The following is a 24,855-nucleotide window of genomic DNA, read 5'->3' as shown; positions in this document are numbered from 1 at the left end:
TAACATCACCTCTTCCTGAAGATGACACCATAGATTCTATATTTTGGGATAAAGGGAAGACAACACTTTCTGCGGCAGAAGTGCACCCTCAAGGCATCAAAACCTCAGATACACCTCTAACAACACGCTCTGACCTAAAAGAGGCTTCCTCAGTTAGTAGTACACTGGATAAAGGAATAAAAACACTTCTTGTTCCTAAAATCGTGGACAATATAACAACTATTATTTATGAAAATAATTCCATGGATTCAAAAACCATGAACAATGGAACAACAGCACGAGCAGTTACTGAAGGCCCATCCAATAGTTTTAAAATCGTGCGTAAAAATACAACCTCCTCTGTTCCTGCAGATTATTCCCAATATTCTGAAATAATTGATACCAGACTGACAACTCCTTCTGTTCCTCAAGCTACTACCAAGGATTCTAAGATGTCTCTGAAAATAACAACAATGCCCGTTGTTACCAATGGTAGAAGAAATGATCCTCAAATCTCCAATATTGTATTCAGACCATCATCTATTCCTGAAGATGGAACCACTGATTCTGAAATCTTGAATAGAGTGTTGACTACACTCTCTGATCATGTGGATGGGACAAGGGATTCTAAAGTCGTAAGTGAAGGATTCACACCAACCTTTACTAATGAAGATAAGTTTACAGATTCAAAATTCCTGGAAACAGGAATGACTACATCCGTACTTCAAGATAAGAAGATACAATCTAAACTCTTGGAAAACATAATGACAACATCCAGCATTTTTGAAAGTGGGTCCATGGATCCTAAAATGTTGCAAGGAAGAATTAAAACAAGCACTGTTCCTGATGGTGATGATGATTCCCTGGATTTAGAAATCACGAACAATGGGGTGGCAATGACCTCGATCACTCAAGGAGGTTCTACAAGTTCCAAAGTAGTGTCAACAGACACTGTTCATGAAGATGCCTCCACTAATTCTATGTTTTTGGATAAGGGAATTCCAACGGCCACTGACGCAGAAGTTACTTCCATGGAACCTAAAACTTCAACAGGAATAACACCATTCACTGTCCCAAATGAGCCTTCAGCAGTTCCAGGTACATCTAACAAAGAAATGACAACGTTCTCTGTTCCTGAAGATGGAATCCTGGGTAAAGTAGCAGCCACTATACCTGAAAATGATTTTATGGATTCAGAAATTGAGAGCAATGCAAAGACAATGCCTTCAGCTACTGAGGACATTTCCACAAGTTTTAAATACATGGATACCATAATCGCAAATTCCTCTGTTCCTGTTGATGTAACCACAGATTCTGAAAACTTTGATAAAATAACAAAAACAGTCTCTATCCCACAAGATGCTCCTGAAGGAACAAAAATCTTGGAGTCAGAAATGACAACACCCACTTTCCTTGAAGAAACTTCCATGGATCGTAGAGTTTTAATTAATGAAAGAACAACTCCCACTATTCCTGTAACTGCTTCTGCAGATTCACAAGTCTTGGATAATAGAAACATTGCATCCTCTATTCCAGAAACTGAAACTACAGATTCTAACGCCTTTTATAAAATAACGACATCATACTCATTTCCTGAAGATGCAAACATGGATTTCGCATTCTTGGATAACAAAACAGCAACTCCTTCTGATCCCAAAGATGGATTCACGGATTCAATAATCTTGGATAAATTAATAACAACATCTTATGTACTTAATGAGTCCACAAATAACGGAATAACAGCTGCTCCTTTTGCTGAAATGGGGATCACAGATTCAAATACCCTTGGTAAAAATCCGGCAATTCCCACTATTAATGGGAATTCTTCCACAGATCCAGAAATCTTGGATAATGCAAAGACACATTTGGTTCCTGAAGATACAACCATAAATGTTAAAATCTTAGATAATGGAATAACAACCACTATTCCTGAGGATGATTCAACCGATCGAAGAATCTTGGGTAAAGGAATAACAATGTTGCTTGATCCTCAAGATAGGAAAACATATTCACAAATCGCACCTACCATAAAATCAACAGACACTGGTCCTGAAAATGACCCTGTAGATTATTTATTCTTGGACAAAGGAATGACTGCAGACTTTATCACAGATGTTGCTTCCATCGAACCCAAAATTTCAGACTCAGATAGGGAAATAACAACATCACCTGCTCCAGAAAAAGCTTCCTCGATTCCTACTATATTAGACGAAGGAAGGACAGCTCCTGAAGATAGGACCGATGATTCCAAACTGCTGAATAATGAAGCAACACCAATTGTTCCTGAACTCAATTCGATAAACTCAGAAATCTGGAATAATAAGAATGTGTTGCCCTCAGTTACTTCCACAGCCTCTAAAATCTCGAATAACAAAATGACAGGTTCCTTTGTTCCTGTTGATGTGACCACGGATACTAAAATCTTGGGTAAAACAACGCCAACAGCCTTCATCAGAAAAAATACTTCTATGGAATCTAAAATATTTGAGGCAGGATTGACGACACATGCCATCTCTGAAAAGGCTTCTAGAAGTTCTAATATACCGATTGATGGAATGACATCTCCATCTGTTCCTTCAGATTCTTCAACTTTTCATCAAATAACTATATCGTTAACCAAGGATGCAACGTCCACATTCTTCACTAACAGAACAGCAGCTCCTACTGATCCTGAAGATGGATTCTTGGATTCGAACATCTTGGATAAAGGAATAACCACTGCTGTTCCTAAAAGTGATTCCACCGATTCAAATATCTTGGTTAAAGGAATAACAGCAACGTCACCTGTATCTCACAATGTGACAACAGCAAATGCTACTGATCCTGAAAATAGATTCATGCATTCTAAGGTGTTGGATCAAGTAATAACAATACCTAACATTCCCAATAATGGGACCATGAACAAAAGAATAATAACTGCCCCTTTTACTGAAATTGGGATCACAGTTTCTCACGGCTTGGGTAATAAACTGGCTTCTCCCACTACTGCTGGAGATACTTCCACAGATTCAGAAATCTTGAATAATGCAAAGACAACTTCTTCTGTTCATGAAGATGGAACCATGCATTCTAAAATCTTACCAAAAGGAATAACAACCATTGCTCCTGAAAAGAATTTCACTGTTCAGAAAATCTTGGACAAGCAAATGTCAGTTCCTTCAGACAATGAAGATGTTGCTACAGATTCTATAATCTTAAATAAAAGAAATAAATCCACCATAATTCCTGTACATGAATCCACAGATCCTAAAATCAGGAGTACAGGAATAACAATGTCCTCCATTCCTGAAAAACAGACCCCATCTTCTAAACTCTTGGACAAAGACATGTCAGGAACTCCTCTTGTTACGAAAAAGGTGACAAGAGATTCTAGAGGATTATTCAAAGATGTTGCTCAAGATGGAACTGCATATTTGGAATTATCAAATATAGAACTGACAATGTCCATCATGCCAAAAGAGACTTCTGCAGATCCTGAAATATTGGGTAAAAGAACACCCTCTGTTTCTGAAAATGATTCCACAAGTTCTAAACTCTCGGACAAACTAACAGTGGCCTCAGTTTCCCCAGATTTTATAACCTTGGATAAAGAAATAACAACTCCCTCTGTTCTTGAAGGTGCATCCATTGATTCAAAAACCTTGAATAGCAATACAACATCCAACACTCTTGAAAATGGGACTAGAGCTACAAAAATCTTAAATATAGGAAGGGAACTATCCACATTTTCTGAAGATAGGAATACAGATTCTGAATTATTAGAGAACAAATTGACAGCATCCCCCATTCATGATGATAGCTCCACCGATTCTACATCCTATCACATGGGAATAATAACATCTTTTGTTTCTAAAGATAAGACCATGCATTTAGTTTCTGAAGATTCCATGGCATCTAAAATCCTCGATACAGGAGTAACAACACACATCATCCCAAAAGAGTCTTCCATGATAACTAATGTATTGGATAAAGGAATAATAACTACTGTTCCTGAAGATGGTTCAATCATTACAAAAATCTTGACTAATGGAAGGCCCATGTCCTCTGTTACTGAAGATATTTCAGCAGTTTCCAAAATGTTGGATAACGGAATGACAACTCTGTCTGTTCCCGAAGTTCCATCCATCAGTTTTAAAGCCTTGGATAAAGGATTGGCAACAACATCTTTTCACAAAAATGTTTCTATGGATTCTAAAACCTTGCATAATACAATGATAACATCACCTACTCCTGAAGATGGGACCACAGGTTCCAAAATCTTGGCTAGCAGAACGACAGAACCAGCCATTCCTGGAGATAGGATTATACATTCTAAAATCTTGGATAAAGTCATTACGGTGCCCTCCATTATTGAACATAGGTCTACAGACTCTAAAATCTTTGATAAAGGAAAATCAACATCCCTTGTCCCATCAGATGGCATCACTAATTCCAAAATACTGCACAAAATAATGACAACAGCCTCTGTTCCTTGCAATGCATCCAGGGATTTTAAAAGTAGAGATGAAGGAAGGACAACACCCTCTGGTAACGTAGTTAGTTCCACGCATTTGAAATTTCTGGACACAGGAATGATTACCCCGATTTCTGAAGGTGAGAAAATACATTCCAATATATCTAATGAAGGAATGACACATCCCTCTGTCACTGGAGATGTTTACATGGTATCTCATATTGTAGATAACAGAATGACAACACCCACCAGTGATGAGATTAGGACCATGGTTTTAAATATTTCAGATGAAAGAGTGTCAACACCTTTCCCTGATGGTGGGACAATGAATTCTCAAATCTTAACCAAGCCAATGCCAATGCCCGCTGTCCCTGAAGATGCACCTTTAGACTCTATAATATTGGATAAAGAGATAAAAACATCTCCTGTTCCAGAATTTAAGACAATAGTTTCCAAAATCATGGCCAAAGAATCAATATCCTCTCCATCTGAAGATGGATCCACTCATTCTAAGATTTTGGATAAAGAAATGACAATGTCTGACTCTTCCGAAAATGGGACCACAGGTTCTAAAGTCTTGGCTAAAGAAATGGCGATGTCTAATTCTCCCCAAAAATGGACCGCAGGTTTTAAAATCCTGGATAAAGTAAAACTGGCAGCCTCTCCTAAAAAATATAGTGACATGGATTCTAAAATCATGGGCGATGAAATGACAACATCTGTAGGTAATTCCACAGGTTCTATATTCTTGAAAAATGGAACACCTATGTTTCCTGTAATGGAAGATAAGACCACAGATTCTAAAACCTTGGGCAATGGAATGATAACATCCTCCATGAGCAAAGGCAGTTCCGCAGATCCTACAGTCTTGAATAAAGGAACAGTAGCGCACTCTGTTCCTTTCGATGGTTTTAACAATACTAAAATCTTGGATAAAGGATCTGCTGTGCTTCATGTCCCTGAATATTGGATCATTGGGTCAAAAATCTCGGATAAAGGAGTGGTAACATCCCCCATTAATAAGGATAGCCCTACTAATTCTAAAATCCTGGGTCAAGGAATGACAGCGTACCCTGTTCCTGAAGAAGGATTTATCAATGCTAAAGTCTTGGATAACAAGGTAACTAAAAGATTAAGTGAATATAACATATTGGAAAGATGATCGACTAGAACCTCTGTCACTGGATATGAGACCGCAGATTCTAAAATTTTAAATAAAGAAGAAATGGCGATGTTCACAGTTCACGATGGTTCCTCATTTTCTAAATATGTGGAGAGAGAACTAAGTAAACCAATTAATCTTGAAGGATCAAAGAACAAAAAATCCTACATTTTGCAGCATTTTGCTCATAACAATATAATTAATCCTGATGACCCAGATTATCTAGCATCAATATTAGGGTGGCACAGTGGCACATTGGTAGAGTTGCTGCTTTACAGTGCCAGAGACCCAGGTTCTATCCTCACTACAGTTGCTGTCTGTACAAAGTCTGTTCATTCTCCCTGTGACTGCAGGGGTTTTATTCCGAGTGCTCCGGTTTCCTCCAACATTCCAAACACGTGCAGGTTTGTAGGTTAATTGGCTTCTGTAAATTGACCCGAGTGTATAGGATAGAACTGGTGTATGGGTGATTGCTGGTCGGTATAAACTCCTTTACTGGTTCAGATTTAGATAAAGAGAGAATATTGCAAGCTAGTGCACCTGCAAAAGCTGTGCCACAAGATCCAATGCTACAAAAAGTGTGCAGGTTTGTAGCACAAGTTAATATCTTGCAAAGACCAGTGGCTATGAACATGTTAACATAAATATAGAAGTAAAGGCCGGTACAGAAGAATCAATTTCAACAGATTCAAAAGTTAAAAATGAGAAACAATAATGCCCATTGCTCCTGATAAACACAGGTAATAAATCTTAACATAAATAAAAAGAAAACCATGCAGCCTGTCAATTTTAAGAATTTGTATAGCTAAACCAGTACAAATTTATTTTTAACTGTACAAAATCAAACAATGCAGAATAAATCTTAAATCCAGGATAGGTAAGTCTGTTCTTGTTAGTGGTAACAGCCATTTCAAAAGAAGAGAACCATGTAAATCAATTGTCCACCTTAGAGGTTGAATTCAGCTCACTTTCCAATTGCTTATCGTCCAAAATTCCCAAATAATATATTTTACAAATGATTCCTTCTGCTTCCAGTACAAATCTGTTCTCTCAGTGGGATTAACAAGGCTGACACTCCCCACCTCTCCATCTCCAGGGAGGGCTCTTCAACAATCCATGGCCAGAAAGCAGGAAAGTACTGTCAGCTAAGAGGGGTGTGGCATCTTAATGTGGTTTCAGCAGGAGAAACGCAAAGCATTTCTTCACCCCCACTCTTTCTAGCATGGGTATTTATTTTTGAAGTGAAGTGCCTTTCATTGAAAGTGCATGACTTCATCCTTCAACAACTCTTGTTTGAAATAGGTTCATCTGACTTATATGAAGTAATTCATAAACAGTTCAAGTAAATTTGAATGATTCCACTACCATAATTATGCCTAGTTGAAAAACATCATTTTGGTCCAATCATTACAGCAATGCAATATAAATGCAGCCTGGTGCTACAGAACGTTACAGGTCGGGAAAACTGAAGCACCAAAAATAAAACTCCCTCCTCTATTACTAAAACAAACTTAAATGTCTTTCATTTTCATAGGTCACTGGTCCTGCTGAGAATGGTAACATGGTAACTAAATTTCCATTACCATCAGTTGAACCAGAAAATCAAACAACAGAGAAAATCCAGTCATATGAAGGTAAGGTATACAATTTACTTGCTCTTAATTATCATTAATATTGAGGGAATCTATGTGTGAACTAGGAACAGAAAAAAGTAACAATGCACACAACTCAATGATTGTTGCACATGAACAAATGAAGGTCCTGTAACTTAATGGGTTAGAGCATGTAACCCCTGCATCTTGGTTTCAAACAGCTGAATGACAAGTTATGAACCTTAATTCAGTTAATATAATAATTTATGGAATAACATCAGAAAAAAAGAGTTGGAATGCTTTTATGGAAAAAGCCTCTTCATTAATGTGGCATAGAACCAGGGGCCACAGTCTAAGAACAAAGGGGAGGCCATTTAAAACTGAGGTGAGAAGAAACTTATTCACCCAGAGAGTTGTGAATCTGTGGAATTCTCTGCCACAGAAGGCAATGGAGGCCAATCACTGGATGTATTCAAGAGAGAGTTAGACAGAGCTCTAGGGGCTAGCAGAATCGATGGATATGGGGAGAAGGGTAGGCACAGGTTACTGATTGTGGATGATCAGCCATGATCACAATGAATGGCGGTGCTGGCTCGAAGGGCCAAATGGCCTCCTCCTGCACCTATTGTCTACGTTTCTATAACAATCCTGTTGTAACTCACTGCATTTCTATGCCACATGATGATGAATGTCACAAGCATAAATTTGCAAGTGAAGTGTATAACTAAATGTGAAATAACAAGTTTTAATAAATGTTAAATTACGAAATGTGGATGATTTTGTGTTTATGAAAATCCAATAATTATTCAAATTACCATTTTAGACAGTCTTAACGATCCCGATCTGTGTAATAAGAAGCCTTCCGATGCTTCGACAACTCTACAGAATGGAACCACGTATATTTTTAGAGGTACGTTATGAAGGAAACTGTAGATTTGGAAAGTGCATAAATGTCAAGCTTTGAATATTTCTCTTTACATTGAGAGAGGTTGGCATTTGCTGCCTGCCCCTGCCTGATAGTGATCAGCTCTAAAGTGTTTCATTTACAGTTTGGCTCTACCTCTGAGAATGAGCCAGAGCCTCAACTCTGGACAAATGTCTAATGTCACTCATGATTAAAAATAGATGGTCGGATCTCAAGATAATTTAACACACACAAGTATTTTACATTTTAAGCATGGCTCATATTTTTTAACCCAAACTGAGTGTATGTCAGTCAGAATGAGCATGTCTGTTGAGCTGGAAATGTTGCAACTCATCCCCTGCCAGAATGAGAACACATTGGCCAGGGCGACTGGGTGGTGCTGCAGAATGTTTTCCAGCATAATCATATCATATCATATATATACAGCCGGAAACAGGCCTTTTCGGCCCACCAAGTCCGTGCCGCCCAGTGATCCCCGCACATTAACACTATCCTACACCCACTAGGGACAATTTTTATATTTACCCAGCCAATTAACCTACATACCTGCACGTCTTTGGAGTGTGGGAGGAAACCGAAGATCTCGGAGAAAACCCACGCAGGTCACGGGGAGAACGTACAAACTCCTTACAGAGCAGCACCCGTAGTCAGGATCGAACCTGAGTCGACGGCGCTGCATTCGCTGTAAAGCAGCAACTCTACCGCTGCGCTACCGTGCCGCCCGCAGGATGAAGCCAGTTGGAATCTTAATCCAACTGTTTTGGCAATAATATAATGGCATGAAATGCTCACTGATGATCAGTCATTGATCATTTGCCTGGTAATAATTATAAAGTATGTGCTACCATCAGAAATATTCCAACATACCAGTTACCGTTTCATTCTGTTAAAGCTATTCACTAAATGACTTAATTGTATGTTTTTCAGGCCATTTGTTTTGGACAATAAGCCAGCAAGGACTAACATTAGACCACCCTCGTAGCATCACCAACGTGTGGGGAATTCCATCGCCAATAGACACTGTCTTCACAAGGTGCAACTGCAAAGGACAAACATATTTTTTTAAGGTAAGGTTCTTTGTCCCTTTGCTTGCTCAATGAAGTAACCATCTTGACACCAATGGTGTTTGTAATTGCTGAGATGTGGAATGTCGGTAGATTTAATACTTTCTCATGAATTTACTCAAGAAACCAAATCAAGATTTCGTAAACCCCTTTCTTCCTGCTTTTATTCTATACATCGTGGGACGTGTCACACTGTTCTTTTCCTCGTGGTACTGGAAATTATTTATCCAATTATCTTCTGAAAGTTGCTGTAGATTGTGCTTCAAACACCCTCTCAGGCAATTCAATCCAAAGTACCACACATGGCCTGTTTACGATTTAAATTGATCCATACAACCAACTATAACATGGTTGCTCACTAGAAGTGCAAATATCTGAATTGCAAGGCAACCTCGCCTCATTTCCATGAAAACAGCAGCCTAAACTTATGAAAATGTGGATCTACAATTCCACCTTTGAATTAAGATCACATCAGGTGAGCGAAATTGGGTTCCTGCATTTGCAATCTATAATCGTATAAAAGAGTGCTTCAGTGTCAAATATACCAACCACCGAATCAAATTCTTACTCGCAGCAGCATAACAGGCCTGTAAATATAATACATGTAGAAAGTACATAAACAAAAAAAATTAATTAAGAATCCCAATAGTGTACTAGTGCAAAAATACTTTAGGTCCTTTGTGCAGCCAAAAGCAGTCCATACTTCATAGTTGAGGTTAATGTTGTGTAGTGTTCAAGAGCCTGATGGTTATTTGGGAAGAAGCCATCGGTGAACCTGGTGGTCAGTTTTCATGCTCCTACACCATCTTCCTGATGGTAGGAATGAAATGAGAGCATGGCCAGGCTGATGTTGCTCGTTGGTGATGCTGGCTGCCCATTAGATATCTGCAGTCACTGTTGAGGCTAGCACAACATGCCATTGAGGAAGGAGGTGGTGATAGAATAGAGGTAAAATGCAGAAAGATTACTCTTCCAGGATATCTTCCACCAATAAGCTGATTTTTTGACAATAAAGCTGCTGATAATGGTGGTGAATTTATATTTGACATGCCTGCAATTCAAGAGAAATCATGAAGTGCAAACTAGCATAATCCAAAGTACATTATACTCGGCTGTCTGCAGATTGTTCTGTTTAACATATGTAGGAAAATAACTGCAGATGCTGGTTCAAATCAAAGGTAGATACAAAATGCTGGAGTAACTCAGCGGGTCAGGTAGCATCTCAGGAGAGAAGGAATGGGTGACATTTCGGGTCGAGACCCTTCTTCAGACTGATGGACTGAAGAAGGGTCTCGACCCGAAATGTCTGAAGAAGGGCCTTGATTCGAAACGTCACCCATTCCTTCTCTCCTGAGAAGCTGCCTAACCCGCTGAGTTACACCAGCATTTTGTATCTACCTTCGTCCTGTTTAACCTGATTCCCCATGGGCTCAACTCTCAGCTGATGATGGGAAGCATAGAGCAGTACTAAAGAAAAGTAATGCATTGCAAAAACTATTGAGAAATTGAAGCAAAATGGCATTCAACAATACCACTCGATTACTGTGGCAGCACACTCAAATCCAGGTACTATAAAAACAGAAGTGTTTGATCTTCCTGCATTGTCCTACTGTGCAGCCTGATGAATTTAAAAGTAACCAAGTGAAATGTGTTATCAATGAACATCTTGAATTTCCATCGTCTGCTGGGGTGTGACGATTTGTTCATTGTATATTTCTCCAAAAACACTTTGTTTAATTTGCAGGATGAAGAGTACTGGCGATTTCAGAATGGGGCCATGGACAGTGGGTATCCTCGAAACATTGCAGCCGGATTTTCAGGCTTGAATGGGAAAGTTACAGCTGCCCTCTCCGTGGCTGCGTTTAACAACAGACCTGAAACTGTGTACTTCTTCAAAAGAGGTTATTTCATCAGTTCTCTTGCAAATCTCAATTCAATTTTTGCTGTTTAATGGAAGTTAACAATCTACAAGATAATACTTGAACGAGTATTTTACCATACACATCCAAAGTACACAATTTCTTTGCTAAGCTTCAGATTTTAACAGGCAAGGACACCCACTTGTTCTAACAACCTGGGGTTGATTCTGTCCTGGGTAGACTTGGCATGGTCTCCACTTTAACTGGGTGGTTTTACCCCTGCATACTTTGGTTTCCTTCCATAACCCAGAGCTGTGCTGTGATGTTAATTTTCTATTGAAAATTGACCCCAGTGTTGCTAAATGGAACTAAAATTAAAAGGGAGTTGGTGAATATGTGAAGGAAATTTGAGGTGGATTGGGAATGATTAGAACAATTAGAATGCTCTGCTGGGAGATGGATCTGATGGGCCAAATAGCCACCTGTCATAATTAACAATTGTCCATGAACACTATTTTTACAAAATAAACAATTACAATAACAGATTGCACAGTGGCACAGCTGTTGCCTGACACCAGACCCTGGACTGCAAGTGCTGACTTTAAAGTGTTTGCTTATTCTCCATGTGACTGCATGGGTTTTCTCCAGGTGCTCTGGTTTCCTCCCACATGCCAAAGACATGCAGGTTTGTAGGTTAATTGGCTTCTGTAAATTGTCCCTAGTGTGTAATGGGTGATCGTTGGTCGATGCAGACTCTGTGGGCCGATGGGCCTGCTTCCACACTGCATCTCTAAACCAAACTAATTCCAAATGCTCAAACGGTCATCCAGTTACTAAAAATGGTCATTAATGAAAATGCATTGTATGTTCCAGGTGGAGTATACCAGAAATATGTGTATCAAAGATCGTTCTCAACTTGCCCACGAGAACGCGCTCAGAACTTCGCTTATCAGGTGGTAAGGCAACGTCACAGGCGGCAAGCAATGGTGGTTATACAAAAAAACAGGACACTGCAAAAAATAGGTACTAAGTTTTTAATGTGTGCAAATTCAGTAGCTAAAGCAGGTGGTTTTGAAGCCAATTTGTGGAGCTCTAAGTTTGTCAACTTCCTAAAAATCAAAATTTAATATCTGAATATTCAACAATCGATGGTGCAGGGGTGGGTGTGTTTTGTGTCATTGACTAGATTAAGATTCATGGGGTTCTGGAAAATTGAGATGCCAAAAAAAAACACTTTTACTCAATTAACTAAATGTGCTGTGCAAATATAACACATTGTTCTGAACTCATCCTGAAACATGGTATCATATATTAAAATCATGACAACAATGCAACAGATTTTGTCATTTTTAATACCACACTGAATAATTTTCCAGAAAGCACTTGAGAATCACCATCTCCACTGCTATCTAGCCCACATGGTTACTAATTGTTTTGTAAAATTTAAATAGGAGTGATCTAGTGATTATAATTGTGTGCATCAGAACACATTTCTTCTCAACATGTTTTATTTTTTTCAGCTGCAGATGATTTAATATGATCGAGAATAATGCTAATGTTTCTAGCCATTGGTGAATTGACTAGTCTAATGTTTATTCTGATTTAATATAAAAAAAAGTATTTGCAACAGAACACATCAGAAACCTCTATATAAACATAGCACAAAAAGTAAGGAAATTTGTGTTTGGTAGATTATTTCTTTGTTGTAACAATGCTTCTTGGCAATAAATCTTATACCGTTGGAAAGCCTGTTTATTTCCCTTTTAAATGGTGCCACATTTGTAAGGAACATGCATTTGTGGGATGAGCAGCAGAGCTGAGTATATGGGTTGCGCCCATGAAAAATTTGCCAAATCTTCTCTGCCAATGCCAAACAGCTTATTCTGCCGTTGCTATTGACTCTTGTTTTGAGCTTCTGGTACCCCCAGGTGCTGACAAGAATGGGATGCCATCCCACAACAGTGTGTGACCAGGCTGGTGACCAGCATGAGGAGGAGGTGCCAGGCTGTTATGGCTGTGTATGGTTCTTCCACACGCTACTGTGGCTCCTGTTTATTAAACGAATAAATTGTTAAATTGCCAATATGTCTTGTTTCTTCAGACTTCAATCATCCAATCCACCAAACAACACCGAAGAGTCAATGGCAGAATAAGCTGTTTGGCATTGGCAGAGAAGATTTGGCAGATTTTTCATGGGCGCAACCCACATACTCAGCTCTGCTGCTCATCCCACAAATGCATGTTCCTTACAAATGTGGCACCATTTAAAAGGGAAATAAACAGGCTTTCCAACGGTATAAGATTTATTGCCAAGAAGCATTGTTACAACAAAGAAATAATCTACCAAACACAAATTTCCTTACTTTTTGTGCTATGTTTATATAAAAAAAACCAATATTGCTTATCCTCCCAATCAGCAGTTTTTTTTGGTCATCTCATTCAAAAGCAGAAATGCTACAAGCATTTTGGGTAGAATGTACAAATAGTCCAACAGTTGAGAGCGAATAAACTTTTTAAAAAAAGATCAGCAATTGCAACCTGGTTGTTATGATTGTATGTCACAATGAGTTTCTCAAAATGGGAAACTGAACTGGGCTTGGAGCCATGGTCAGCTAAAAAACAAAGGAAAACTACTTCTCTTTTGTCACAAATTCAAATATTTACTTTTCACTAATTAACTCTTTTTCTAGATAAACTTTCTGTTGAGATGTCCATAAGAAAGAATTGGAATGGGTTTCCAATAAGAATCACTTCAGCCATTTCACTTCCAAACCCGAGACTTGCAGAAAGATATCAATACTATGTTCTCTCATCTGGTAAGTTTCAGCTTGGTTTGTACTTATCTAGGCACTCAACAAGGTATTTTAAAAAATGAGGAAAAGAGGAATTAGTCAATTGCAAATGTTACTTATACGAACTAGAAAGCAGACGAGAGATATGGTAGTTTATTTCAAGTGATAGGGAGTATTTAGACAAGCAAAAGCAAAACAATTTTGGCGAGATTTTCAAATAGATTACATCCAATTAATAGTCATATAGCATGAAAATGGGCCCTTCGGCCCAGTTTGCCTATGCTCATCAAGGTGCTGCATCTACACTAGTCCCACCTGCCCACGTTTGGCCCATATCCCTCTGAATCCCTATCCATGTGCCTGTCAAATGCCTTTGAAATGTTGTAGTATCTGCCTCAACTACCTCCTTCTCAGGTAATTTCATAAACCCACCACCCTTTGTGTGAAAAATATGCCCCTTAGATTCCAATTAAATCTTTTTCCTCATCTTAAACCCATGTCCTGTGGTTCCTGATTCCCTTACTCTGGATAAAAGACTGTGTGTCTACTCTATCTATTCCCCTCATGATCATACATTTCTATAAGATCACCTCTCATTCTCCCATGCTCAGGAGCATGGAGCGCCAGAGACTCGGGTTCGATCCCGACTATGGGTGCTGTCTGTACAGTTTGTACGTACTCCTCGTGACCGTGTGGGTTTCCTCCCAAACTCCAAAGACGTTCAGGCATGTAGGTTAATTGGATTGGTGCAATTGTAAATTGTCCCTTGTGTGTGTAGGATAGTGTTAATGTGCAAGGATCGCTGGTCAGCGCAGACTCAGTGGACCGAAGGGCTTGTTTCCATGCTGTATCTCTAAACTAAACCTCTCTACAGGTCACGCCCTCAAGTCCTGACAACATCCTCGTAAATCTCTGCACTCTTTCAGATCCAGAATTCATATTCCCATCCTCACCCATCATAAGATAGTAAATGTTGGAATCCTCTTACCCAAGTTGTTGATGATTGAACAATCAGTTTTTTAGATCAAAAGCAATACTTTTTTTAAGCATGGGTAGCAAAATGTATGGATATATTAAGGCCAGCGGAGTTCAGGTGCAAAGGATATTTTCTTGTGTTCTTACAACCGTTCCAAATCAAATGTTTGCAAAAATTTTTTTAATATTGTTACAAGTGTTGTCAGGTCTTTGAAAGGAAATAGCTCTTAACACCCAGTGCAACCCCCCCCCCCCAAAAGATAAACATACACAAACCAGGCAGCATCCCGAAAGAAGGGTAAAGTTCTATGTCTATGTCTTCCACTAGAACCCGAAAGATGCTGACTTGCAGAGTATTTATAACATTTTGATTTCATTTCTGATTGCTGGCATTTTCTGAAAGTTGCCTTGTGATCACAGGTGCAAGTGTTGCTAATCCACTTGATCTTGCATTAGATATTAGCTTTGCAATAGATCCCATGATCCTATCAATAGCAATGTTGGGGAGGATTATTTATTTAAAATAGAATCACATTGAGGTGCAAACTCTTGACTTAAAAAAAAACCCTCTTGTAAAAGCAGTTTATGAACAGGTAACTCATTAGCATTAAATAAAATTGTGTAACAGTTAAATAGAATTTCTCCTCCCAATGGTTGACGTTGAAAAGTTAACCATAAAAATCTAATTTATAGTTTATTCACCTGTTATTGTTGGAGCTCAAGCTAAATTTCAATGTTACAACAATGCTTTAAGTTCCTCTCCTATCCACTGTAGTAGAAGGAAACAACCTCTCAGTTTTATTTTTAAACTAAATATTGCATGTTTCACCTTCATTTATTTCTGTCTATTTTAGAGAAATCCTACAAGGTTAATCCAGTGAACCTGAAAGCTACTGAGATGAAAAGAAGTATAACAAAGGACTTGTATGAATGCCATTAGCAAACGTTTGAAAAAAAAAGAAAACAAGCTTCAACACAAAGTAAAAAGGAAATCATTTTAGTTTTCAATTGAAAAAGACTGCAATGGAACAAGAACCCACAAATGTCTGAAGTTCAAAAATTTGTTTTTATTGTAGCAAGAAGCCAAACCAATGACTAGGGATCAATACGCTTCACATGGGTACATGCACTTCAACTATGATTTCCTCTGTTTATGCCTCTTCTTCCTCCCATTGAAAGGTTCATACCTGTAATGAGAAACATAATAACCTTATCTTATGACCAAGAACAATTGTTTTATAAATTGAATTGTCTCCTTCCTGTGTAACTGCAATATAACATTATATAACTAAACACTGAAGCATAAATTATAAACACAGTCCCTTTATTTTGTATTGAAGTTTGCACTGGTAAATATACTGCTCATGAAACCTGATCTGTAGAGCTTGGTCTTAACCAGCAATTGGCACAACACCCTAAAGGTTTCTTCCCAATATCCCAAGGAAGTGCTGGCAGGTTAACTGGTTACTGTAATATCCCTCGTATTACATACACCAAGTAAGTAGTGACAAAGGAATCAAAGGGGAATTGATGAGCATGAGTAAAAATGGATTGCCCGAGTACAAGAAAGTGAGGGGTAATGAGACTCCAGGGGGAGAACGCACTCCTATAACATAATAGGCAAATACGTTCATTACTCAGCAGGGGTTTCTCAAATGAGTTCCTGCACCTTTGAAAAGGTCAATCCATATGGTTAACCCACAATTCAGGCCATATTATACCTAACAAAGATTTCCGCTAAATCTGGACGACTTCATCCTACTGACCACCCCCTAATCTTAGATTTTTCCCCCTCCCCCCAGAACCTTGTCAAAGATTACAAAAAAATCTTCTCCCATGTAAAGCATTGCATTCCAGGGTGCACAATATAAATGGAGTGCTTCTTACCTCTTCGGCTAAGGAACTGTCGCCCTCCAACAGCAGTTCTTCCCATCTGTGGATAAAGTCGAACCCTTCTCAACGGTTTAGGCCGTGAGATCGCAGCGTCTACCAGAAACATTGCCATTAAAAACTGAGATGCACAGAAAGGGTTACGCAAGTTCAACAAACTCAAGTTAAAACACTCGGACACTCGTAACTTCATGACCAATAAGGTTTTTATACTGTTATCGTTAAAGTAAAACTCACTTCCCAGATAACCATAAATACTTTGTTCTATAACAAAACAACCGAGGCGGCACTTTTGTCTGATGGCTGTGCTCACACTTCACCAGAGATCAGAATACAAAAATAAGCTGATATTGCAATATTCATGGAATATTGGAATATCAGCGGAATAGAAGGAATATGGCAATGTTGGAGATATGATCTTGGAAGTTAAACAAGGGTGCTGTCATTTTTCACATGATTCAAGAACAAAGACCCAACAAAGCACGAGTTCCAAGAAATTTACCCTTTTTCATTTATCTTCTAAGAACAATACCCCCAAAAAGTTGATTATCACTTTGCTCCTTGTGGGACCTTGCAACTGTATCTCCAACTTTGGTATTTCATTAGGTGCAAACCATATCGACAAGCCTCAAAGATTTAAGCTGTTGGATGGTATGAAAGGCCTTACATAAAATGCATGTCATTTTTTTTTTTTTAAATCTACAAATTTCACATATGGTTTCCATTATATTCCATTGCAGAACTAACAATATTGCCCTTTCCCCTGTTTCAGGAACTCAGTGGTAATTTCCTTAACTTCAAAGAGTATTTTATTGTCACATGTACCAATTAAGGTACAGTGAAACTCGATTTACCATACAGCCATACTAAAAAAAAAAGAAGTAAGACACACAACTACATAAAAGTCAACATAAACATCCACCACAGCAGATTCCCCACATTCCTCTCTACCTGCTCAGCTCAATAAGTTCATGCACCACCACAGCACTTTCAAATTACGTACCAGCTGAACTGGAAGGAGGATCCTGGCTGGTGGATGGAATATCAGCTTCCTCAGATGGCTGTGCAGATTCTTCCTCTTGATGTCCTTCAATTTCCAACATAACATCTGAACCAAGTCTGGGAATGGGGAAAGGGGAAAAGTATATTTAGTTTACTACCTAACCATTGCATAGGGTGAAGCACTTTGCATACAAGCAACTATGAAAAATTGAAAAGGAAACAAATAAACACAGAAAAATAGACTTGTTAAAAATAAACACTAGAGCACATCATAATGCTTTGTTGATGAACCACCACAGATAATTGGAAAGATGGCTGAGTTAAGGTATTTCTTTCCCTTTGAAAGAAAAAGGAATAGAAAACCAACAAGGAATATTATCTATCAGATGCACAAGAGGTCAATGATCTGATGAACACAACTTCCTCAACCAAATTACGAAAAGGTTTGGTTAAATGTACATGTAAATAAAACCCGGAATGTACCTAAAAAAATGTGAGGTGGTGCAGTTCACAGCAGCTTGAACAAATTTTCACTGCAAGATGCTGCACTGAACACTTGTAACTGTTCTGAGCCTATGGCCCAGTAATTCATAAATGGAACAAAACTATGTTCAGCTTTATGCTCAGACACTAGCACTAAATGTACACCACACCCAGGTTACATATTGAATACACAAATTGTTGCATTACATTAATGAACGTAATTCTGCATTTTGTACATAACAGAAGTTTGCATGAAGCATGGCATCAATAGGATGGAATCAAAGATTTGATGCTTCTTTGATTAGAGATGTACAGTCAGAGGGGGATATTTTTGAAGATCAGAGTAATAGAGACACGATTCTGGTCCAGTTAGATGGTTAATCTGAGGATTGGTGAATAAGAGGATAGGTTTAAAATCCTCATTATATTCCAGGTACAATATACAGGATTAAGGCTCAGTTATGGAAAGTAATGAATCTGATCTATAAAGGACTTTACACAGAATAGCAAAAACATGTTGCAGACCTAATAAATGAACAAATTCCTATACAATGATGGACTGGAATTTTTTAAGTCTCTGGGATATATTGCCTTAGGCAATGACGAAGTTTCCGTTTTTTGTAGTCAACAGCATTTTGCTCTCCATAGAATTAAAATGGATAGTGCAGTCGTTGGCGCACAAAGCTGGAACATGTCTGATAAAGGTGACTTCATGGACTTTTGACTGTTTTCCACATATTCACAGTTAACATTCCACAATACCCACAGTACACTACTTATTGAGTTATACAGCATGGGAACAGTCCATTTCATACCCTCCACCCTAAATTGTCGTCACCTAGTTTTATTTAGCTTTGACATGGGGGAAGCAACAGCTGCTGCTGGAATCTGGAGCAACAAACAATCTGATGCAGGAACTCAGGGGGGTTGGGCAGATCTGCAGAAGGAAATGGGATTACTAGTGCCAAGACAGTTTTGGAACCAATTTACCAACTTGCCCTGCAGTCCATGGGTGCTAACCTTCTGGACCAGTCTTCCACGTGGGACACAAAGGCCTTACTGAAGCCCACGCAAACCACATCTACTGCCCTGCACTTAGCAATATTCAATCAGATTGGTCAGACAGGATAGGCCCTTGGCAAAGTCATGCCGGCTCTCCGATTACTTCAAGCCTTTCCAACTTATCAATAATCCTGTCCGTCATTTTCCAATTAACTTCCCTACTATTGATGTTGGATCAGAGTCTGTAATTACCAGGTTTTTCCCTTCTCTTCATGGAACAGAGGGACTATATTTGTTATCCTCCGGGCATCCGGTATCTCGTGAGCAAAACTCCCAGATAGAGCCCTGGCAATCTCTTCCATTTCCTCCCACACCTGCTTGGGATCAATCTCCTCTGGTTCTGGGGATTCATCTACCTTTGAGACCACGAAGCTATCAAGTACCACCTCTATAGAAACTCGCACTAGACATTTCCGCCTTCTCTTTCGTTGAATCCTCCAACTACAATGTCGTTTCATGAATAGAAGTGAGAAGTATTTATGTAGGATCCCTTTAATATCTCCTAGCTCCACGCACAGATGGTCAATTCATGTTTGATGTAGAGTCCATTTAAAATGTAGTCAACTTTCGCAATTAAATTGCTAAAACCCATTTTGAAGTAAGATTTAAGTTTCGGAAAAATAACAAAATGCAAGCATTTGTGAAAGTCAATGATTTAATTGGCCCTTTAAAAGAATTAAGCACCAAAATTGAGCAGTATTTTCAATCTTACCCTTCTTGGTCTGCTCCTTCTATAAACACTTCATCACCATCATCACCACCTCCAGATTCAACAGTGCTGGTTAGATTGCTTGTGGACGTTGCAATCATAGGGACAGATTGAGAGGCATGCTCAGTTATATCTGCCTGTGATCCCTCATTGAAAACAGTCACTGAAAGAAAGGAACTACATAACTAACTGGGGCTAGAACATTTAAAAAAATGTGGCAACAAATGTACACCATCAGTTGTCTTATTTCAGAAAAATATAAATGCATTGAAAGCAGGCCAAAGATTTATCTGAACAAGACCTGGAACGAGTAGATTGCCAGTCAGACATCACGGGAACAGGACCTTTGATATAACTCACGACAGAAAGGTAAGGAGGCCTTGGATGATCAAAGACATTGTAACTTTGGTCACAAAGAAAAAGGAAGTGTATTCAAGGTTCAAAAATATGAAATCCGACAGGGCCTTTGAGGAGTATAAAAAAGCAGGAAGGAATTCACAGGAGCAATTAGAAGGGTCAAAAATGGGCCAGGATATGTCACTGTTAAATCAGATTAAAGAAAATCCCAAACTTTTTATACACACATAAAAACAAGAATAACCAGGAATAAGCTGAAGGATAAAGGAGGCAATTTGTGTTTTGAGTCAGGGGTGTGGATGAGTTACTAAACAAGTACTTTGCATCTGAATTCATCTGAGAAGGATATTGAGGACAATGAAATCAGTGTGGAGAATACCAATATGCTAGGTCAGTTTCAGATCACAAAGAAGGTGGTGTTGGAGCTCTTGAAGAGCATTAAGGTACATCAATTCCAAGGACCTAAAGGGATCTACCCCAGGTTGTTGAGAAAGGCAAGAGGGGAGATCTCGCAGGGGCCTTGACAAAGACCTTTGTACCTTCTCTAGCCACACGAGGTTGCAGAGGACTGGAGAGTAACCAATGTTGGTCCTTTTTTTTTTTTAAGGGAAGTAGAGGTAAATCACAAAATTATAGGCTGATGAGCCTCACAACTGTGATGAGGGAGCTATTGCAAAGGATTCTTCAGGATAGGATATACGTGCATTAGGAAAATAATGGACATATTAGGGACAGTGACTATACTTTGCAACAGGTCACGTCTGACAAACTCAAGAATTTTCAGGGGGTGACAAAGCTGATCAACGAGGGCAGGGCAGTGGATGGTATGTACATGGATTTCAGTAAGGCATTTGATAAAGTCCCTTGTGGTAGACTAATCCAGAAGTTTAAGATGCGTGGGATTCAGGATCCATTTTTCCCATGCCATTTTGAATGACAATATCCCAACTTAATTTCATGGTTTAAAATATGCTTGGTATTAAAAATTCTTCATTTCAATTACATAAGGACTAGTATAAAAAGAATTGCCTGAGGGAAAGTGCAAGGGTCATGAATAACTTGTGTCAAACATCTGCTGGGAGCTAATCTGTCCCAAAGCGTTCCCAGATGCTGCTGCCACCAAGTAAAGCACATGGCTCAGAAACAGGCGTTGTCTCAAGACGAGATCCACCATTATTAATGGACTAGCTATACTTAGATTGCCATGTACAGCAACCTGAACAACAAGACAAATGCAATAATGTGGAGGTTAAAGAGGGAAGGTTAGACGGGTAAATTAGGCAATTTAAAGCTGGTTATTTATGTGTCTTAGAAATTCTTCTGCAAAAACCAAATGCCCAAATATGTGCACCACTGTCAGAAGCATTTAAAATAAATTCATTATTTTAAGCTTCAGTAGAAAAACAAGGTGTTCAACAAATCCATACCTGGTGCATGAACTTGCAACGGTGTGGTAGGTACACTGCGGCCTCCAGACTCATCTTCGTGCACAGCAGCAAGGTAAATGGGAGTCTCATACATTCCTAGCCCTGCAGAGCCATGGTGAAGATACTTATTAGCACAGATTAGTTCTTAAAAAAATCTTGAGAATAAGCAAATAACATACTATATTGTAATGATATAATTACAATATTATATACATTGAACCCCAGCTTTCAAGTCCATAATTCCCTGAAAGTGGCAACACAGATAGATAAGATGAAGTTTGGCATGCTTTCTCATTCAGGTCAGCGTATGGAATACAAAAGATGGGACATTATGTTACAAAACACTGGCGAGGCCGCACTTGGAGTATTGTGCACAGTTGGTTATGCTGGAGTGTGCAGAGAAGATTTGCCAAGACGTTGTCTTGTTTGGATGACTTTAGCTATGGGGAGGTATTGGATAGGCTGGGCTTGTTTTCAGTGAAGGAGTCTGGCCTGAGAGAGGTATATAAAATTATTAGAGGAACAGATGGAATAAGTTAGTCAGAATCATGGGAGGGGTGATCAGAAAATAGATAGCACATGTTGAAAGTGAACGGGTTTTAAAGGGTTTTTAAAAGGGCTATGCTGTTGTTACAGAGAGATTGGTTGATATCTCTGGAATTCGCTGCCAGAGGAGATGATGGGGTCAGACACAATCACTAGATTTAAGAGACATTTGGACAGGCACTAAAATAGGGGAGGCAAAAGAGGATACGGTTCCAATGAAGGCAAACAGGATTTGTTTCGATCAGTAAAAAGGTTAGCATGTTCAAGATGGGACATTGGAAAACATTGTGGCAGCTACGTATATAGCAACATTTCAGAACACTTTCTTTTGAAAAAGTATTTGAATCCAAGTAAATAGTTTACTTAGATGATTTATTGAAATGGAGATATCTGGAGCTGATCATTAATCAACAGCAATACTCCAGTACTGGACAGGTTGTTACCATTCATACATGTGGTAACCAATTCTCAGGGTCAAGTTTGTGACATGATAAAAGTTCAGTTCCTACCAGCAAAACAGGGAAAGAATCAAAATGATCAATAGAATCACTGATCAATAGAAAAAACAAATCTAAATCTTCAGAGTACTTCCCTACCTTTATGGAAAAAAATTAGGTACTACAAATATTACACAAAGAAATTTGTGCTCGAAGTATTAATCTGCAAAAAGCATCTGGAGCATTGTTACTGAGGTTCTGAATAACATTGACCTGTCGAACCCACTCTGAATTGCCACTTGTGGTACAATCACTCTCATTTACATTGCTTTAGCTAGCCTTCCACACCCGGTTCCAGCCATGTGTTTTCGTTGGAAATTGGGCCATAATGGTATGGTATGGGTACCCCAATCATGATATTTTCCAATGCCCCTGACAGAAAGAAAAGCTGGGAGTACAGCTTTATCTTCAGTCAAAACACAAGACATTGTTCAACTGACATGCAGAGATACTTAAAATCATTAAAGCTGAATCCAAGTTAATAAAAATCAATAATAATAAAAATATTACAGTACAGCAAAATTCATAAAAAACAATTTGCTGTGCTGGTTCAGAGTGGCGATTCTCCCAAGTAGTGCTGGGGAATCCTAGCAAGACGGGGCTTTGCACTGCTGCCCCCACTCCCCTTCCACCCTCTTCCCCCTTCTACATCTGCCTGTAGGTCTTGGACGTCCACTTTCACCGTGCGCTTGCGGTAGGCCCAGGAACTACTTCACTCTGACCAGTGCCACAATCGTTTCACGGTCCTGTGTTTAGAATATGCTGTGTATGTTGAAGAGATATAGATTTTTTTGGTATAAATGTTACCTCCTTGTGATGCCAATTGTCCAAGATCAGACTGACTTGAACTAGTTTGATTCATGTCTTCCGGTGGTCCAAACCTAAAGCGAGGGACTCCTGTAACCTGGGGAGAACTAAGCAAAGTTTTTAACATCAGCTTTAAATTCAAAGGTGCACAAAGTATACATATTATCCAAGTTCAAAGCACGCAGCAAGGTGTGTTTAAAGCTAATTTTAAATAGACAACCGTCATACCTTCAAATAAACATATGACTGTCATGGAAAAAGTCAGTTTTTCTTATATTTATTTGAAGTTCACAAATATTCAAAATAGCTCAAACTTATTGTTTTTGACACTCCCAACTTCAGAATACATTAAATTGATGATAGCCAGTCAGAATAAAAAGCCAATCTCAATTAACCAGTGCTGAAAAAACCCATCTTGTTATATTATTGTATAGAAACATGCCTCTTGGCTCCCCAAAGTATTTTGAAGATGCCTTATTCTGAACTTCGAGGACAATAACAGAGAAATCCACTTACTGAATGGCTTCTGCAAACCCATCTGATCGGTGGGGCACAACGAGTGTTGGTGTACTGGGTACCATTCTGTCATCTTCATCAAAGAAATGTTGATGCTGATAAAAGTGATAATACCAGTCAAAGGAAATGTGCATTTAAGAAAACAGTGTACTTAAGAGAAGGCAAATAATATCATTTGATTGCATCATCTGAGCAGGAAAAGTATTTTTAGCAAGACCAGTGCATTTCAAAACTCAAAATTAATAGTTCGCACATGCATTGGCATATTTTAATACAAGATTTAAGACATGTGGCAACAGAAATGCTGTGGACGAGTCACCAATGGAAGAGCCACCAATTGTTAATCGGATTTATGCAGACAGAAGGTATACTGCCACAAATCACAGTTATATGAAGAAAAAAAACAGAAATAAATGAATTAATTAATTCAATCAATTCATGGGCTTGCAAATCCACAAACTGGTTGATTGGTAATTCTCAAAATGGTCAGCTGGTAGCTATAAAAGAAAATCATAACCAGTTTGGAGGAAACAATTGAAACATGGCATACATTATTCCTAAGTGATGCACTAAGAATTTGGTTACTTACCACGCCTCCAATGCCTGGAGTAAGCTGGATACCTCCTCGACTTGATGATGGCCGTCGAGCTGGGGGGAATCTCTGTGTAATAGGAAGAAAAATGATTACAACAAATATTATGGAAAATTGTGTTCCTCATATGATGTTCAATTAGTAAAACAGAAACTTGGACATCATT

The 24,855-nt window shown here is 38.8% G+C and overlaps 2 protein-coding genes across 5 annotated transcripts in view; one reads left to right on the top strand and one right to left on the bottom strand.

The window, feature by feature from the left end:
- The window catches only part of prg4b (proteoglycan 4b), a 29,196-nt gene extending 13,100 nt beyond the window's left edge, over window positions 1-16,096 (top strand). Inside the window, exons 5-11 of the mRNA XM_078407846.1 lie at window positions 7,129-7,228; window positions 8,010-8,096; window positions 9,039-9,178; window positions 10,920-11,076; window positions 11,908-12,057; window positions 13,725-13,850; window positions 15,656-16,096. Of these exons, the coding sequence (XP_078263972.1) occupies window positions 7,129-7,228; window positions 8,010-8,096; window positions 9,039-9,178; window positions 10,920-11,076; window positions 11,908-12,057; window positions 13,725-13,850; window positions 15,656-15,741 (846 nt within the window). The 3' untranslated portion in view covers window positions 15,742-16,096. The remainder of the gene's footprint in view (window positions 1-7,128; window positions 7,229-8,009; window positions 8,097-9,038; window positions 9,179-10,919; window positions 11,077-11,907; window positions 12,058-13,724; window positions 13,851-15,655) is intronic.
- The window catches only part of tprb (translocated promoter region b, nuclear basket protein), a 70,085-nt gene continuing 61,074 nt past the window's right edge, over window positions 15,845-24,855 (bottom strand). For all 4 annotated transcript variants that reach the window (XM_078407605.1, XM_078407607.1, XM_078407606.1 and 1 more), the window contains 8 exons: window positions 24,687-24,758; window positions 24,098-24,192; window positions 23,582-23,688; window positions 21,732-21,833; window positions 19,951-20,110; window positions 17,695-17,810; window positions 16,689-16,787; window positions 15,845-15,988 (listed from right to left, as the gene is read on the bottom strand). In XM_078407605.1, coding sequence (XP_078263731.1) covers window positions 15,933-15,988; window positions 16,689-16,787; window positions 17,695-17,810; window positions 19,951-20,110; window positions 21,732-21,833; window positions 23,582-23,688; window positions 24,098-24,192; window positions 24,687-24,758 — 807 coding nt within the window. In that variant the 3' untranslated portion in view covers window positions 15,845-15,932. The remainder of the gene's footprint in view (window positions 15,989-16,688; window positions 16,788-17,694; window positions 17,811-19,950; window positions 20,111-21,731; window positions 21,834-23,581; window positions 23,689-24,097; window positions 24,193-24,686; window positions 24,759-24,855) is intronic.

This window comes from Rhinoraja longicauda, chromosome 11 (assembly GCF_053455715.1).
Source record: "Rhinoraja longicauda isolate Sanriku21f chromosome 11, sRhiLon1.1, whole genome shotgun sequence".
Lineage (NCBI taxonomy): Eukaryota > Metazoa > Chordata > Chondrichthyes > Rajiformes > Arhynchobatidae > Rhinoraja > Rhinoraja longicauda.
Note: the sequence above shows the minus strand (reverse complement) of the source record. Positions and strands in the feature narration are given on the sequence as shown.